This window comes from Beauveria bassiana (genome assembly GCF_000280675.1).
Source record: "Beauveria bassiana ARSEF 2860 unplaced genomic scaffold BBA_S00005, whole genome shotgun sequence".
NCBI lineage: Eukaryota > Fungi > Ascomycota > Sordariomycetes > Hypocreales > Cordycipitaceae > Beauveria > Beauveria bassiana.
In genome coordinates this window covers 940,909-954,850 of record NW_007930840.1, presented here as the reverse complement: position 1 = coordinate 954,850, position 13,942 = coordinate 940,909, and the positions used below count along the sequence as shown (strand labels likewise).

General features: G+C 50.0%; 5 protein-coding genes across 5 annotated transcripts; 1 reads left to right on the top strand and 4 right to left on the bottom strand.

The window, feature by feature from the left end:
* Window positions 1–1,523: 1,523 nt before the first annotated feature.
* BBA_02590 (uncharacterized protein) lies at window positions 1,524–2,401 on the bottom strand (the record flags this gene model as incomplete). Its single annotated transcript, XM_008597687.1, has 2 exons — window positions 1,524–1,718; window positions 1,823–2,401. The coding sequence occupies 2 exons, from the start codon at window positions 2,399–2,401 to the stop codon at window positions 1,524–1,526; spliced, it is 774 nt and encodes a 257-aa protein (XP_008595909.1).
* Window positions 2,402–3,454: 1,053 nt separating this feature from the next.
* BBA_02589 (Dug3p-like protein) lies at window positions 3,455–4,828 on the bottom strand (the record flags this gene model as incomplete). The annotated part of the gene is made up of 4 exons (XM_008597686.1): window positions 3,455–3,792; window positions 3,864–4,608; window positions 4,667–4,762; window positions 4,814–4,828. 4 exons carry the CDS (start codon window positions 4,826–4,828, stop codon window positions 3,455–3,457), a joined length of 1,194 nt encoding a protein of 397 aa, XP_008595908.1.
* Window positions 4,829–5,760: 932 nt separating this feature from the next.
* On the bottom strand, window positions 5,761–6,567 carry BBA_02588 (Nop16-like protein; the record flags this gene model as incomplete). The annotated part of the gene is made up of 2 exons (XM_008597685.1): window positions 5,761–6,382; window positions 6,452–6,567. The coding sequence occupies 2 exons, from the start codon at window positions 6,565–6,567 to the stop codon at window positions 5,761–5,763; spliced, it is 738 nt and encodes a 245-aa protein (XP_008595907.1).
* A 968-nt stretch (window positions 6,568–7,535) lies between these two features.
* Window positions 7,536–8,426, bottom strand: BBA_02587 (uncharacterized protein; the record flags this gene model as incomplete). Its single annotated transcript, XM_008597684.1, has 2 exons — window positions 7,536–8,096; window positions 8,238–8,426. 2 exons carry the CDS (start codon window positions 8,424–8,426, stop codon window positions 7,536–7,538), a joined length of 750 nt encoding a protein of 249 aa, XP_008595906.1.
* Window positions 8,427–12,403: 3,977 nt separating this feature from the next.
* BBA_02586 (metalloprotease 1 precursor) lies at window positions 12,404–13,937 on the top strand (the record flags this gene model as incomplete). The annotated part of the gene is made up of 4 exons (XM_008597683.1): window positions 12,404–12,670; window positions 12,743–13,284; window positions 13,356–13,740; window positions 13,818–13,937. 4 exons carry the CDS (start codon window positions 12,404–12,406, stop codon window positions 13,935–13,937), a joined length of 1,314 nt encoding a protein of 437 aa, XP_008595905.1.
* Window positions 13,938–13,942: the final 5 nt, after the last annotated feature.

Here is a 13,942-nt window from a genome sequence, read left to right as displayed (position 1 = left end):
CGTATATATATATATATATATATATATATATATATATATATTAGCCCCAGGTACGGCCCGGTCCCAGATAGAACGAAACGTACCAGTGTATGCGCGACGCTCGTTGGCCAGCACTGCCCGTTGTCCAAGACTTGGGACATGTCAGTACTCTGGCATAATAACGTGTTTTTTACTTCTTAAACTTGCTGGCATCGGATGATATGTGGCCCGTCCAGCACGCCCCCTGTGCTCGATGCTCGCCCGTCATGGGCATAATGATGCATTGCGAGGCAGACTTTGATGGATGACGTTGGGCATATTGTGTGGGCGTCTACACCACGACACAGCCTGTACGTCTTGGTGTTTGCATTGTTCAACTTGAAATTGTAACGGGACATGGTCTCCTGTAGATCTCAGTCGAATGCTTCAGACGGTTACATTGCCATTACTACTCACTACATCATGGATGACTGTACTCTGTTTGCCATCAAAACATAATCTTCAATGCCGTTTCGTCCGAGTAGTTGCCTTGTTCTGGCTTCCTCGGCCGCAGCCCAAACAGCGCCATGTCGCCTTCCATGTTGCGACACCCCTCCCGCGTCTCGCCTCCAGCATGAACAAGAGTGAGGCCATTGTACAACGATAAATCCAATTTCACACAATATCGATTTCTGAAAGAACTCTATTAATAGCCATTACAGTTGTCTGCTGCCTCGCCAAAGAAAACTCTGCCAAGACAAACATCGACTCATAAGCCTAAACCATAACAACTCGATCTCCAAATGCACAAGCTAGCCTTGGCACCAATTACCCCATCATTAATCCCCTATTCCAATCTTTAAACAAGAAACAAAAAGACATCAACAAGAACGCTAGGAAAAAGTCTCTACCTTGTTGGGGCCACCCGCGGTCCGCCGTCCAGCCTTCTCCTCACTGCAACCCAACACCAATGATCGGCAGTTCATACACCCACCACGTGTCTTTACAAATCTGTATCATCAGGACCAGCATTCAATAAAAGACACTGATTCGTCCATACCTGATTCACCCCTCATGGTAGTGTCGACTTGGTCCGTATAGAAAAACCGAATGTCATGACGCGGAGTTGGTTCCGAAACCTTGTCAGAGCCGTAGGCAACCGAGTTGGAAGATTCGCGTCAAGAAATGCCGAGAAGCCTGCATTAATACCGACGGCTTCGGTTCAGACATCGTAGCACTGCCCGTGGAGCCATTGCTCGCAGAAGTGCATGTAATGGCACAATGAGACTAACAAATCGAAACTGAAAGAGTACAGATGTCAAACCCTTGTTTGGGTCAGGGGCGGTGACAGCTGCCAGAGTACGGGCGATGTTGACGCCTGCGGTGATTGACACGTCTCCGACCTTGGTGATGACCCTGCTTCGGTTGGAATGTGAGGAGTCAGCTCCAAGATCGAAGACGGCGGCGACATTGACATATTCGACTCTGGCGGCTCTGTCTGAAGCGGCATCTGGGATGACGGCTGCAATGCAGACGAAGATGGCGATGAAGACCTGTCCGGCAGTCTAGCTCGAGCCGGTAATGCAGGCGGGGGCATCAGCTCCCGGCAGGACAGATTCGTTGTCGGTGGCTCTGTCCGAGTCGGTATCTGGGGTGACGGCTGCAATGCAGACGAAGATGGTGATGGAGACTTGTGCGGCAATCTTGCTCGAGCCGGTGATGGAGGCGGAGGTATCAGCTCCCGGCCGGACAGATTCGTTCTCGGCGGTCGTGTTCCGATCGATAGTGGCGGAAGCGTCATTAGCTCACGATCCGCTGTCGACGAGATCGAAGTCGTTGCTAGGGAATCTGTTGATGTGCCTACGCTCTCTGTCACTCCCACATTGTGATCCTCGTTCGTCGCCGCGGCGTTGCTCTCTTCGGACGAGTCGACGGCGTCACGACTCCAGCTCGACTTGCTGATGATTTTAAGATTCCAGGTACTCATCTTCATGAGCTGGTTCAATTTGCGCTTAACGGCCGCTACGTCTTTGCATTTCCCATGCTTGAGCTGCCAGACCAGCTCTGCCACCTCAAAGGTCCAACTCTCCGCGTAACTGGCCCGAGCGAGTCGAGCCGCAAACTCAACCGACGCAACTTCGAGATTCTCGTGGACGCGGGTCCTCGTCATGTACAGGAAATGCGGAGGACACGGTGCCCCGCCTTCTTGTGCCTCTTGCAGTTCGAGAGCCAGCAGCTCTGCACGCTTGACTATAAGGGCGCGCTCGAGTATCCTCCTGTCCGCTCGCGCTTCAAGACAGCGCTCGCAGGGAACGCACACCAGTGCTTCCAAGATCAGTTCTTGCGGCTCACAGCGGCTTTCGCAGTCTCTTGTACAGTCGATTTTGAATACCGAGCGATGCATGCAGCCAGTGTACTGCAAAGCGGCGAAACAGCACACCATCTTGTTTGGTTCACATAGCGGACTGCTTTTGTTGTGCAAAGATGTGCTGCTTCTCGCGTCTGCGGAATGGGAAGGGAATACGAAAACTAGACTTTACGTTATCATCGTTTCTCCGAGCCGATAGTTTCTTTTAATCTTTAAACTTATTTGCCGAAACGCCGCTGACCGGTCCATGAGGCAAGCCAACAGGTGGCTTGTTCCTACCTTGACACATAAGTCACCATAAAAGTCACCATAAAAGTCACCACCAAAGTCACCACCAAAGTCACCTGTTGTACCTGCATGCTTTGCCCTAATCGAACGCCAACTTGTAGCTTTTTGTCTGGCTTTTCTTGCCGCTTGGAGCACGGCGGTTGGGTACCTACGCGGGAGGGGGGTGTTTTCTGACATGCCCTCTGACGTATTTTGCTATCTGGCATAATTTTTTGGCATGTTGCAAGGAACTCGCACTTTTCAGCATATTAAAAAAACTTCTGACATCCTATCCGAGAAGCCCAAATCCATGGCAACAGGCCTTAACAATGTTTTATCTACGAAAATCTGTCAGAGGGCATGTCAGAAAACACCCCCCCTCCCGCGTAGGTAAGCAAAACTCGTCGTTTTCCCGACCAAAATACATTCCAGGGAGTAATGGTGTTACAATGACAGTCTTCTTCCCTATCAGCCTAAAAAGACACTACTATGATATACACGCAGTCAGACTTTTCACTGCTTCTGTCAGGGAAAGGGTGCAGGGGGGTCACGTGTAAGGAAGTAGACATATAGAGGCGAGCGGCCGACGAACCAGCAGGGAGGAGGCAGCTACAATTCCACCATCATCAGCAACCATAAGGATTATCTTGTGACTAAAGTCCCTCAAGCACCAACCCTCACAGCTTCCTCGTCCCCATTTTGTCAAGAAACATTTCTATACGAGCCGCCACAACGCCTTCTCACGGGCTCAGTAACGCCCGCTCCCTCGTCACCCAAGCCACGCCGCCAAACTCTGTATTTCAAGCTATCCTGCGTCCACTAGCATAGCGTGGCTTTTCATAGTGCTGCGCCGGCCGTACTCTATGAAGACGGTTTGCTGCGGTGAGTAGTCAGAAGCGGCCGGCTGCCTGTCGGGGTCAAAGAGACGCGCGCAAAATCTGGGCTTATGCTCCGTGACAGAGATGACTGCCCAATGCTCTTAATGTTTTCAAAGATGCTCGATGAAGGTGCATCAATACTGGGACTGAGCGACCCGCTTGGAGGTTTTTCGTTTGACACAAGGCCTTTCGTGTGCACAAATGCGCTGGAGCGCACATGAAAGGGGTCCCTTTCATAGTACTTGTCAAGAATTGGATGCACCATGACCGTCTGCCGGTGAATAGTCAAAATAGAGTTGGTGGGCACGTTGACCCAATTCTCTAAGCGCGAGTTAGAACCACATTGTGTGCTACGGCTACGGCTTGCGCAGTCGTGAACGTCATTAACTCACCTCGCTCAAACGTTAGAGGTTCGCTCGCCACTAGGACAATGTCGGCACCCTTATCCTGGCGCTCCATGTGGTACTGTCTGTCGTCGGCAGCGCCTGTTCTCGTCTCCCACCGTGTTCCCGAAGAATAGTACAAGCTAGCAGCTTCGTCACGTGCGCTGCTGATGTATCGCGTGCAGATGGTGCTGTAGCCATCTGTGACGGCAAAATTGAGCAGACTGCGTGTGTCGACATTCTCGCTTTCGAGTATCTCCTTTGGGATGGAGTCTGTGAGCTCGTTGATCATGGCGATCGTCTTCTCGAGAGCTCTGCGTAAAACGGTTGGGCCGAAGCCTGTGGGAGGGCATGCGCTTGGGTCATGGCCGAGACGTTCTAGGGTGTCGAGAAAGAGGGCAAAAGCCCACTCGCTATCAGTACCACCTTGTACGCCCAAGTACCACTTGTCCGCAAGCTGGCTGCCTAGTCGGCGTTTAATATACTTCCAGCCACCGAGGCCACCATTATGCATCCACATCAAGCTACCGTGTGTGAAAGGATGGCAATTGTCCTCGTTTGTGGAGCCTTCGGTCGTGGCGCGGACGTGGGCAAATACGAGTCGAGAGGCGGTCTTTGACGCAATGCGCTGAAGGTTTGCGCAGTTCCATGCGGGTGTTGTCGATGTGAATAGGCAGGGCGCGGAGCCTAACTTTGGGTCTGTGTAAAAACCGATACCGAAGCCATCGGCATTGTTCTGCCCTCGTCGCGTGTCCTGTTTGAAGCGTCAGCCGAGGGCCCGCGGGAAGAAAGAAAGTGACTGGGCGCAATACCAGTCGTAGTCGCGAATCAAAAGACTGCTTAAGGATCGAATGTGTTGGGTCGAGGATTAGCTTGGAGAGCAGTATCTCATCGCTGCCTTTGTATACCTAATACCGTCAGCAGCAGCTCTTTAGCCAAAGTTTAACATGCGCCCATACCAGAAAGCGACACATTTTTCAGAGCGTTATGGACAGGTGCTTGTAGCTGAAGGGGACAACTCAGTCTTAACACAGAAATAAAAAGCCCCTTAATGGTTTTGTCGAGTTGCAAAGTACACGCAATTGTGCATGACTCTTCAGAATGACACCATCGGCGCCACGCCAGATTATGGTCAGGGCAGCGAGATCGGCCCGGGTAGCCAGGGGAAAGAAAGACTGGGGTAGTACAGAGAAGGAAGCACAAGTAATCGTAACTAGATTCGTAAAATAATGATTTGAATCAGGGGTAAATAGGTACTTGGGTCCTAGAAGCGATTAGTTGCAAGGTTCAAAATGGATACTAGAGGGCCAGATTGCAGCGCTTGATGTTGGTCAGAGACACGCGCCAACTGTGGCGGTGGAGTCTGCGGCAATCATGATGTGGTGCATTGCAAGGCGCAATATTTACTAGTAAATCATTGAGGTGTGGCTGGCGCTTGTCTGCTGCCTGCGGCTGATTAGCCAGAATCTTCCCGATTTTCGGACGGACAGCGAAAAGCATAAAAGTGGCAATCTTCATTCTCGAGAATTTCGTTTTGTTTTCGTTTTGTTTTCGCTTTGTCTTTTCTTCTACCGTTTTTCCCGTCTTACCGGAGAAACTCTAGCTCTGTGGACAGAGGCAGCCTGACAGTTGCCGGTCTTGGCACGAGGCGCCTTTTCTGGGAACATGAGAGGAAATAACAAATTTGTTCTCAATGTGCATAGTTATCTCAGCTCCCTCACTGTCCATTCCCTAAACATGTACTAATGGTTCATTTGACTAGATAAATCATTTCATGACATAAAAACCAAGCGCAGAAGCAATGCGAAAACTCCCCATGAAACGCCTAATTTTGATGAGATAGCCCCAACATGGATTTACAACCAGTGCCCCCAAATATCGCGATTGACTTGTATCGATCGTCCTCTCACGCATTCAGCTTCTTAAGTCTGCGTGCTATGTCCGCCGCTGTCTGCTGCATCGGGTTGAGCTTAGCATCCCGCGCCATCGCCCTCGTGTCGTCGCCGTGTTTGGCAATCAGCTTCTCCAGCCATTCGGCCTCTCTCTCACTCAAATGCCTCGTCTTTTTCGGCGCCGGGTTCCTGGCCTGCTCCACCAGCTCACGCACAACATCCGTCATGCCTTCATCCTCTCCATCGTGTATGCCGCCCCATTCCTCGTGCTCTTCCCTTCGCTTCTTGTTCTTCTTGTAGCTACCATCGTCTAGCTCAGTAACGACTTCCTCCTCGTCGCTGTCGTTGTCGAGCGGCCGCAGGGGATCGTTGAGCGGGTTCTCGCCGCCAGGGCGGATGACACGGATAATCTTGCCGGAAGCGTCGCGCTCGACTTTGACTTCAGAGATGATGGCCTTTTCGGTGCTCTCGATTGCAAACGGAGAGGAGGACGCGGCGTCGGCGGCCGAGTGGGCAGCGCGGAGGGCAGCTATGGAAGATTTGTCGAGAGGGCTCTCGACGCCGCCAGTGGGCGCGCGCAAACGAGAGACGAGACCGAGTCGGCGATAGTTTTGCGACAGTGTCGCTTTCTTGTCCCTAGTTCTTTCAGTCAACCAAACTTGAGACGTTCAGTGGATATCGAGCTGCCGAGTAACATGGACGTACCAGTTTTCGGCAATGATGTTGTTGCCCCGCGGGTTGAGAATCTTTTTTGTCTTGTTGGACTGGCGCACCGGCTTGCGACCGGCGCGGCGCTTCTTCTTCTGCAGTTCGCGACCCATTCTGTAGGATTTACGTGCGGATCTTCTTGTACAATCGGAGAGGTAATGGTCAATTGGCGGTGTTTATGGAGCGAAAAAGCTGGTTGGCAATGGCGATTTGCACCAGGAGAGATGGTGATTTTTTTCTGGGTCGTGGCCTATCGATAAGCTCACACTTTTCCACAGTGGTCAGTAAGTACTTGTTGAGCTGGCCGAGACCAGCGAGTGAGGCGTCGACAACGACGAATATATTTATTCAATAAATCATGACGTTAGATTTGGTTGGATTTCTTGTCGAATATAGGTAAAGGAAAATTTAAAGACAAACCAAGCTTTAGATCAAGGAAAGGTGTTACCGGCAGTGCAACTGCAACGCATCCTTATGCGACCACATATAGCGCGCTTGACTGAAAGAAGATAGGAAAAGTGAAGAGTCCATTTCGACAGGCTCCGACAGCAACTACCTTTTTGTGAGCCTGCTGAGAATAAGGAAATAAGAACTGATTTATCGGATTTCTGTGTCTCTGCTGTCCCTATTTTGCGAAACAAGGACCAAGCCGCATCCGTGCTAATCAGCCTACCAAACGATTTTCAACCCTCAACACGAACGTCGCTCATGTTGCATTCCATATGAACGGGGGGGGTTCCGAAATTCCGCAATTTTGTCAGCATTATTTACCGACTCTGACGTCCTATTCAGCAGGTCGCACCAGCGATAAGATCCCGTCCTGGAACTGGTTTCTCATATCCGAGTCGGCGCTCACCGCAACCGACTTCAATATTCTCACGTAAAGGCATGGGTACAGTGCCACCACGCCCTGTGTTGCGGATCACTTGGAAGAGGAAAAGTAAACGGTTTTAAGATTGATTATTGAATAGCTTGTTCTGTTATTGCTAACGATGGTCCTCTATACCAGGGGCGCTTTTCCCAATCTGCACTAGTAAAAACCAAAAGGCAACAAGTTACAACTACTCAACGCGCAACTCGCTCACGACTGGTGTGGCCAGAGGAGCTTGCCGTCTTTTTGCCGGCATTTGCCGCCCTCAGAGTCCCAGGCAAAGCCACTACAAACTCTACAGACAGCCCAGCCCATGTCAAGCTCTGCTTCCGTCTGCCCACCTCCACAGGGGAAAGAGCCAGTCAAGTCGTTGCACTGCCCTGATGGCGTCGGGTCCCTCTCTGTTATAGCTGTAAGAGATGGCCATACAAGCGCCCCCTTGATATCTCTGCATTTTCCGCCCTCCGGGTCCCAGAAGCTTCCGCAGCTTCCGCAGACGGCACGTCCTATATCCAGCTGTTCCTCCGTCTGCCCGCCTCCACATGGTATAGGTCCAGTCGTGTCGAAGCACTGCCGCGGCGGCTCTGCTAGTGTTTCCGGGGCCTCTTCCACTTCTTCAACTACTGTCCCCGGCGGACAGTTGATTCGGATCAGTTCTTTCCGATACTCTGGGTTAGGATGAATGTCAGGTCGCTTGACGGTTTCGCAATGGCCATACTTTCCAGGATTAATCAGATAGACCATGGGGGTTCCCTTCCCAAAATGTTCGTCCTAGAAGCGAGTAATAGAGTCGATAATCTCTTAAATTTTCTCAGGTGCGCCAGGAATAGCCTCAACAAGTCGCTAAACTCCTAACCCAATCGCATACCCCCCTGCTAGCCCCCCATATGTATTGACTAGCGTGCCTCCAACCGAAGGAATCTTGCCGCCAATCGGCAACTTGCCCAAGCCTAGCACGCACAAATCGCACTTCCGGCAATCTAGTGACGAGTTCTTAGGCCACACTGTGCCAGGCTTCTTTCTTAGCCCCTTAAGCGTGTCCTCCCTCCAGTCAGAACTGCCAGGCTTAGGCTTGAAGAGCTCTAGAAGACCCCCTATCATGTGCTTATTAGGCGGTCTAGGACTCTTAGGAGGGTTGCTTTGCAGCTGTCCGGGGCCACCCCATTTACCAATGCCGGCGATTGCTTGATCAAGAATTTATTAGCCGGGAGGCGTCTCCTTATAAGGAGGAGTCTACGCGCAGGCTAGCCCGATAAGGGTTATATAGATAATAGCAATCTTCATCTTACGTATAGTAAAGAGTTATACTCGAATATCTGAAAGGCCTTATTAGAAAATTCGGGACTTATAGATGTAGAATCCAGCAGAGGCAAGCGGCCGAATTTATAGTTTACTTTTCATGGTCCAGGCTCAACACGTTCCTCACGTTAAAGCGCAATATACTTAGATGGCCAAAGCAGCTATCGTATTTCAACTATGGCTAGAGAGTTTACATAATTTCAATTATGTCTCCAATAGTGTGAAACAATATATTACTAGCCTACTTTTTCTAACATCATGGGGCATAAAAAAGGTAATTTTCTTATAGATGGAGACCAGGCTACTAAAATTATCTTAAATGTTAGGCATCGTGTACATGCCAGAGTAGGATGCGTGCGCGTTGTAGTGATGTACTATCTCGTCTCATCTCATACCCTATGCATAAACAAGTCTTATACAAAGGACGAGTGTTCATACCCATAAAGTCATGCGTTATACTGACCAACACATGTGGCGATCATTGGAAAACTCTAGATTCACAATGGCGAATCCTAAATGTACTAGTCGATAGCTGAAAATGACTCGCTTGCCGCAATTCTTAGTTGAGGCTTGGAACTGTGTGTTTGACGCTAGGGCTGAATTATTCGAACGGTTGCCTTACTAGTTGCCGCCACAGCCGGAACTTCTTTGCCGAACATAAGTCAATCGTTATGCTGAGATTTATATGGACCTCGCCTCCAATTCATAGCATGTATATGCCGTGGATCTTTCATCTGAAATTCATCAGCCTGTCACGCTCAGTATGTCGATGGCTTATTAACCTTACTTTACCTTCTATACTATGCCAAAGCTCCAAGTCATGGCGCGCACCACAGACTGTACCCGCTTGCGTTCTTGTCATAAACACTATCCAATATCTACTTGCCCTACTACGCATTACAATTTATACAAGACACCTGTTAATTTAATGACTTTTGCATAAAGCTCCATCAAATACTTAGAAGTAAAGGACTTCTTTTATAGAGTATAAAATATTACATAGTTTACCTCAAGGCTATAACTTCTTCCTTCTTCTTTAATTAACTAGAGCCGTTTCTTATCATACGTCAAGTGGCGAGTTATCACGGCTCTGGATTTCAAAAAAAAATATCTCGTCGCTTTAAAGCCCTTCTCGTCAAAATCCTACACTTAAATTTTCTTTCTTTCTTCCATACTTAAAGAAGGCCTAAAGACAGTCTCTCAAAATAGTCCGAATCACCAGCATTGCACTACTGGCTTGTACGTACATAGTCTTTTCATCCTTCACTCGTTCCCCTACACGTGCTCTCCAACAGGTCTACACGTCATTGCACTGCCAATTAGAATTCAAATGAGTTTGCTAACACGGAAACCCCGTCTTTTCTCAGCTTCTGCCTCTACTTTGGCCGTGTCTGCTAAACTTGAGTTCGATGCCACTCGTATGGTTAACCGAGAGCATGCAATCATTTCGCGTCAAGACTCTCCTCCTTCCGAGCCTCCGGTTAAGGAGCCAAAGCCTAAAGAGGTAAAGACTGCCAATGCAGACCTAGCCGTGCTATTGCAAAAGATTCTAGATGCTATAAGAAGCGTCAACGAGGACATAGAACAGGGCAAAGTAAAACTCAAAACCGAGACAAAGCTTACGCCTAAAGAAGAAAAGGTTGCCCTTAAAAATATACAGAAGGGGATCATACAATCCGCCCAAACCTTGGTGGATGTAGGTAAACCGTTAATTAAAGGCGAAGAAGAAGGCAAAGTCAAGCCTGCACCGGAAGCCAAGTAAGCGAGCAAGCTGTTTAGTAAAAGAGACGGTTATTATAGACTCTTAAATATAATGGTTACTTTTCCAAGGCTCGGCTCCAATACCGTAATAAGCATGCAGATACATGGCCACCTCGGCGATCGCGCTGCCCACTTTTGGTGGTCTGATGGCAGCTCTAAGTTAGTCAGGCCCTCCATCCCGTCCCACCTGGCTAATCAGTAATTAGTCGTTGACGTACCGGGGTCGGAGAGAGGGAGAGACGCAGTTGCTACACAAGTTCTGGTCACTGAACACAGGTGAGCTCCTATGCTGTTCGACGTCGACAGGGTTTTTGCATGGTCCTGATGTGAAGGTGCGCAGGCACCTCGCCAATGCTTTGCTCTAGCCGACAGATTGATGATCGCGGTAATTTCCCAGACATCAACGCGACGACTGTGGGTCTCATCTATGCATAAGGGAGTTTGGCGGCGAACAAGTCTTCCCTAGTCTCACCAGTTCGTGACGGCGTCATTGATGCTTGGACGGACAATATGCACAAGCTCGTGGTGGCGGCGATTACGCTCGCAGCAGTGGACATCATGACGTGCATGGTGCTAGCTAGGAGACCATGAGCTGAAGGACAAGCGGCAAAATAACGTGGAACAAGTTCAACCAGGTGTTTTGCCACCAGCTTCTACGTGTTGCCTGATGATAGTATTAAGCTTGGATGGAGGCGATGAATGTATCCGGTAGCCAGCTCCCATTACAGAGAAAGGTACGTGTTTGAATTGCGCTGCGTCTATTCTTTTCGGTTGGATTTATTAGTTGCTGAGGTCCCAAGTATTCAAAGATGTTGTACGTTCCCTTGCCTTCTCTTTTCATTGCTTTGAACCGCCCTTGGTGAATTTCCAGAGTGCATGATCGCAACAAGATCGACACCATGTCACAAAAGTCGCGAATTTATGACAGCATCATACGCGAACTCGTGTCTTCGTATCGATGCGAGTCATGACGGCATTCTAAAGGAGAGAAGCAGAGAAGCAGAGAAGCGCTCGCTTACTTAGCGAGTCGGCTAATTGTTGCAGTGACTCTCTGCCGAGTATAGCCCGACATGATCGGAAATGTTCCATTCAATGCCGACACTATTAATTCCCGGCGCCGAACGTGTGGATAAGATGTTGGGGACGTAACGTGCTACGACTCAAGCACTGGCCGGACTTGTCGGCTTGGCTACGGGTCGTTGTAAATATTTCTCCCTCCCAAGGGAGGAAAACCACCGTCGTATGCGCAGAACTTAAAATTAGGTATTATAGGTCCTCTGTTATACGTCCACTCAACCAGTGCTCAGGAATTACACGAGTCAAACGTGAAGACATCAAATGGGCCAGCAGCTGGAAATGGAACTGAGTAATCCACTGTCGTACCGATGTCGATGGAGCAAAAGAATTGCTCAAGCTTATGATATAACCGTGACTAGAATCTAAATCCATATAAGCACTTTTCCGCATAATAGCCACCTTTATAGTCGTACTAATGACTTGCTATTGTTACCAGGTATATATATACAGTGAATCTAGGTAATTCTCTTTGATGTACTTAAGTCGCGAATTACCAGTGCCTAAAAGCTCAAGGTCACGACATGATAGTAGACCCTCGAACTCGGACCCCTGTCCCTGCCAGAGCGGTACCTTTGACAGGGGTTCTCTGTCGTTTTTTAAAAATTGTCAAAAATCGGGCCTTTTCTTGCGAGAATTGTTGCGAGTTACTCTCATGATCAGGCCGCAAGTGTTTAGCCGGGTTTCGCTGGGGAGCACCCTTGAGAGAAACGAAAGAAGGGGGCAAGCACGGCTGGTAGAATGAATTTGGATCAAATTGGCGCCATGTAAATCGAAAAAGATTCCGCCGTTTTGATCGGCCGTATTGATCGGCCGTATTGATCGGCCGTATTGAGTTGAAAAGAATATAAGCCCGTTGTTCTCTGTCAAGGAGCTGTTGTAACTTGTTTCTCTCTCCACCAGTTTCCTACTCATCTGCGACACTGTTGCAGCTAATCTGCATTATGACAAAATTCCTAACTCTTTTACTCCCCCTTCTGGCGCGGTTTGCTGCTGCGAGCACCGCAGTCTCGACTCCCGAAGATGTGACCATGTGGTGTGACGGGGAACTTGACGTCGACTCGGCCGACCTGGCGCCCTTTTACGATCCTGTGCCTTTGCATGACGCTCTACAAGGCCGCCAAGAAGCGCAGCAGTTCCCCCCATTAAGCTTCCGAGTCTTCAATCACGTTGTCTACGCGAACGAGACTGTCAAGGGAGGCTACGTATCGGTACGTCGATGCTGCTTCTACGCAATGTTTTTTGCCTTCATCTACTCGTGCGTCAGACTAATTCCGAGGCAGGAATACGATGTTAAAAAGGTGGTCGACATGCTGAGCACGGACTTTGGGAGGTTTGGGGTATCCTTTACCTACGTTAATACGACTTACACCCTAAGCGAGACCTTGACTACCGTGACGAACCGCAAAGAGATGTATAAGAAGTTGGTAAGACCGCGGCGACTAGGCGGGTATGCGGACCTGAATCTCTTCTGGGTGGCTTTTCTCAATGGTGCCAAGGGCACCTGCAGTATGCCGGCTCCAGGTTACTTGAGCGGCGAGCGCGCGAGGGATCAGGTGGTTCCCGCTGACGCCTGCACCCTGCGCGCCACGACTGTCGAGGACGTCGGGGGCAAAGTCATCACCCACGAAGTCGGTCATTGGCTGGGCCTGCTCCATCCTTGGACCAAGGGATGTGAGGTTGGCGATTATGTTGCCGACACTTGGCCGCAGGAGATGGGAACAAATGATATCCCTCAGAGTAAGAGAAGGGAAGATAACGGTGGCGAGGTCTTTCAGTGCGGTGAATGGCGCCCCAGCAACTACCGTAATTTTATGGATTACTTGTGAGTTTGAGCCATCTACACGGTCATTGTTTTGCCGGGTTTTGCTAATCTCATCACTCGACTCCGTCTAGCCCTTACCGGACACACTTCACCGATCTCCAGGGCGAGCGCATTAGGGCGCATGGCTACCTGCGCCACAAGTACAGCACCGAGCGTCCTGTTTCCATCAGCGAGGGCGAGGTCTGGGCCGGTTGCAAGGTCAGCTGGAACGGTCCCAAGTCCTTCCCGAACGGCCTCGCCTGCGAGATGAACTCGACAGAGACCCTGTTCCTCTCGTGCGCTGCCAAGGCAGCTGCCGGTGGCTCTGCAGAACCATTCACGATCGAAGCCCCTTGCCCCCTCCGATGGGTCGGACCCGCGGAGTTTGATGGCGAGGTCAACTGCGAGGAGTTGAACTTTAACCATTTCCAATGCAAGCCCGCTACCGCCCCGCAAGTACCCAGTCAAACCGAGCCGGTAGGCACTCCCCCCTGAAGCGACAGCCATGAGAGCCCAGTCATTGTAATAAGAAGCTGACCCAAATGATACGGCAGGCAAAGGAGGACGAAGAGAAACCGTGGGTCTGGGAAATTGCGGAAGATATCAAGTCAGAGCCCAAGCAGGAGCAGGAGGACGAAGAGAAACCGTGGGTCTGGGACATCTCGGACAATTAGAAACT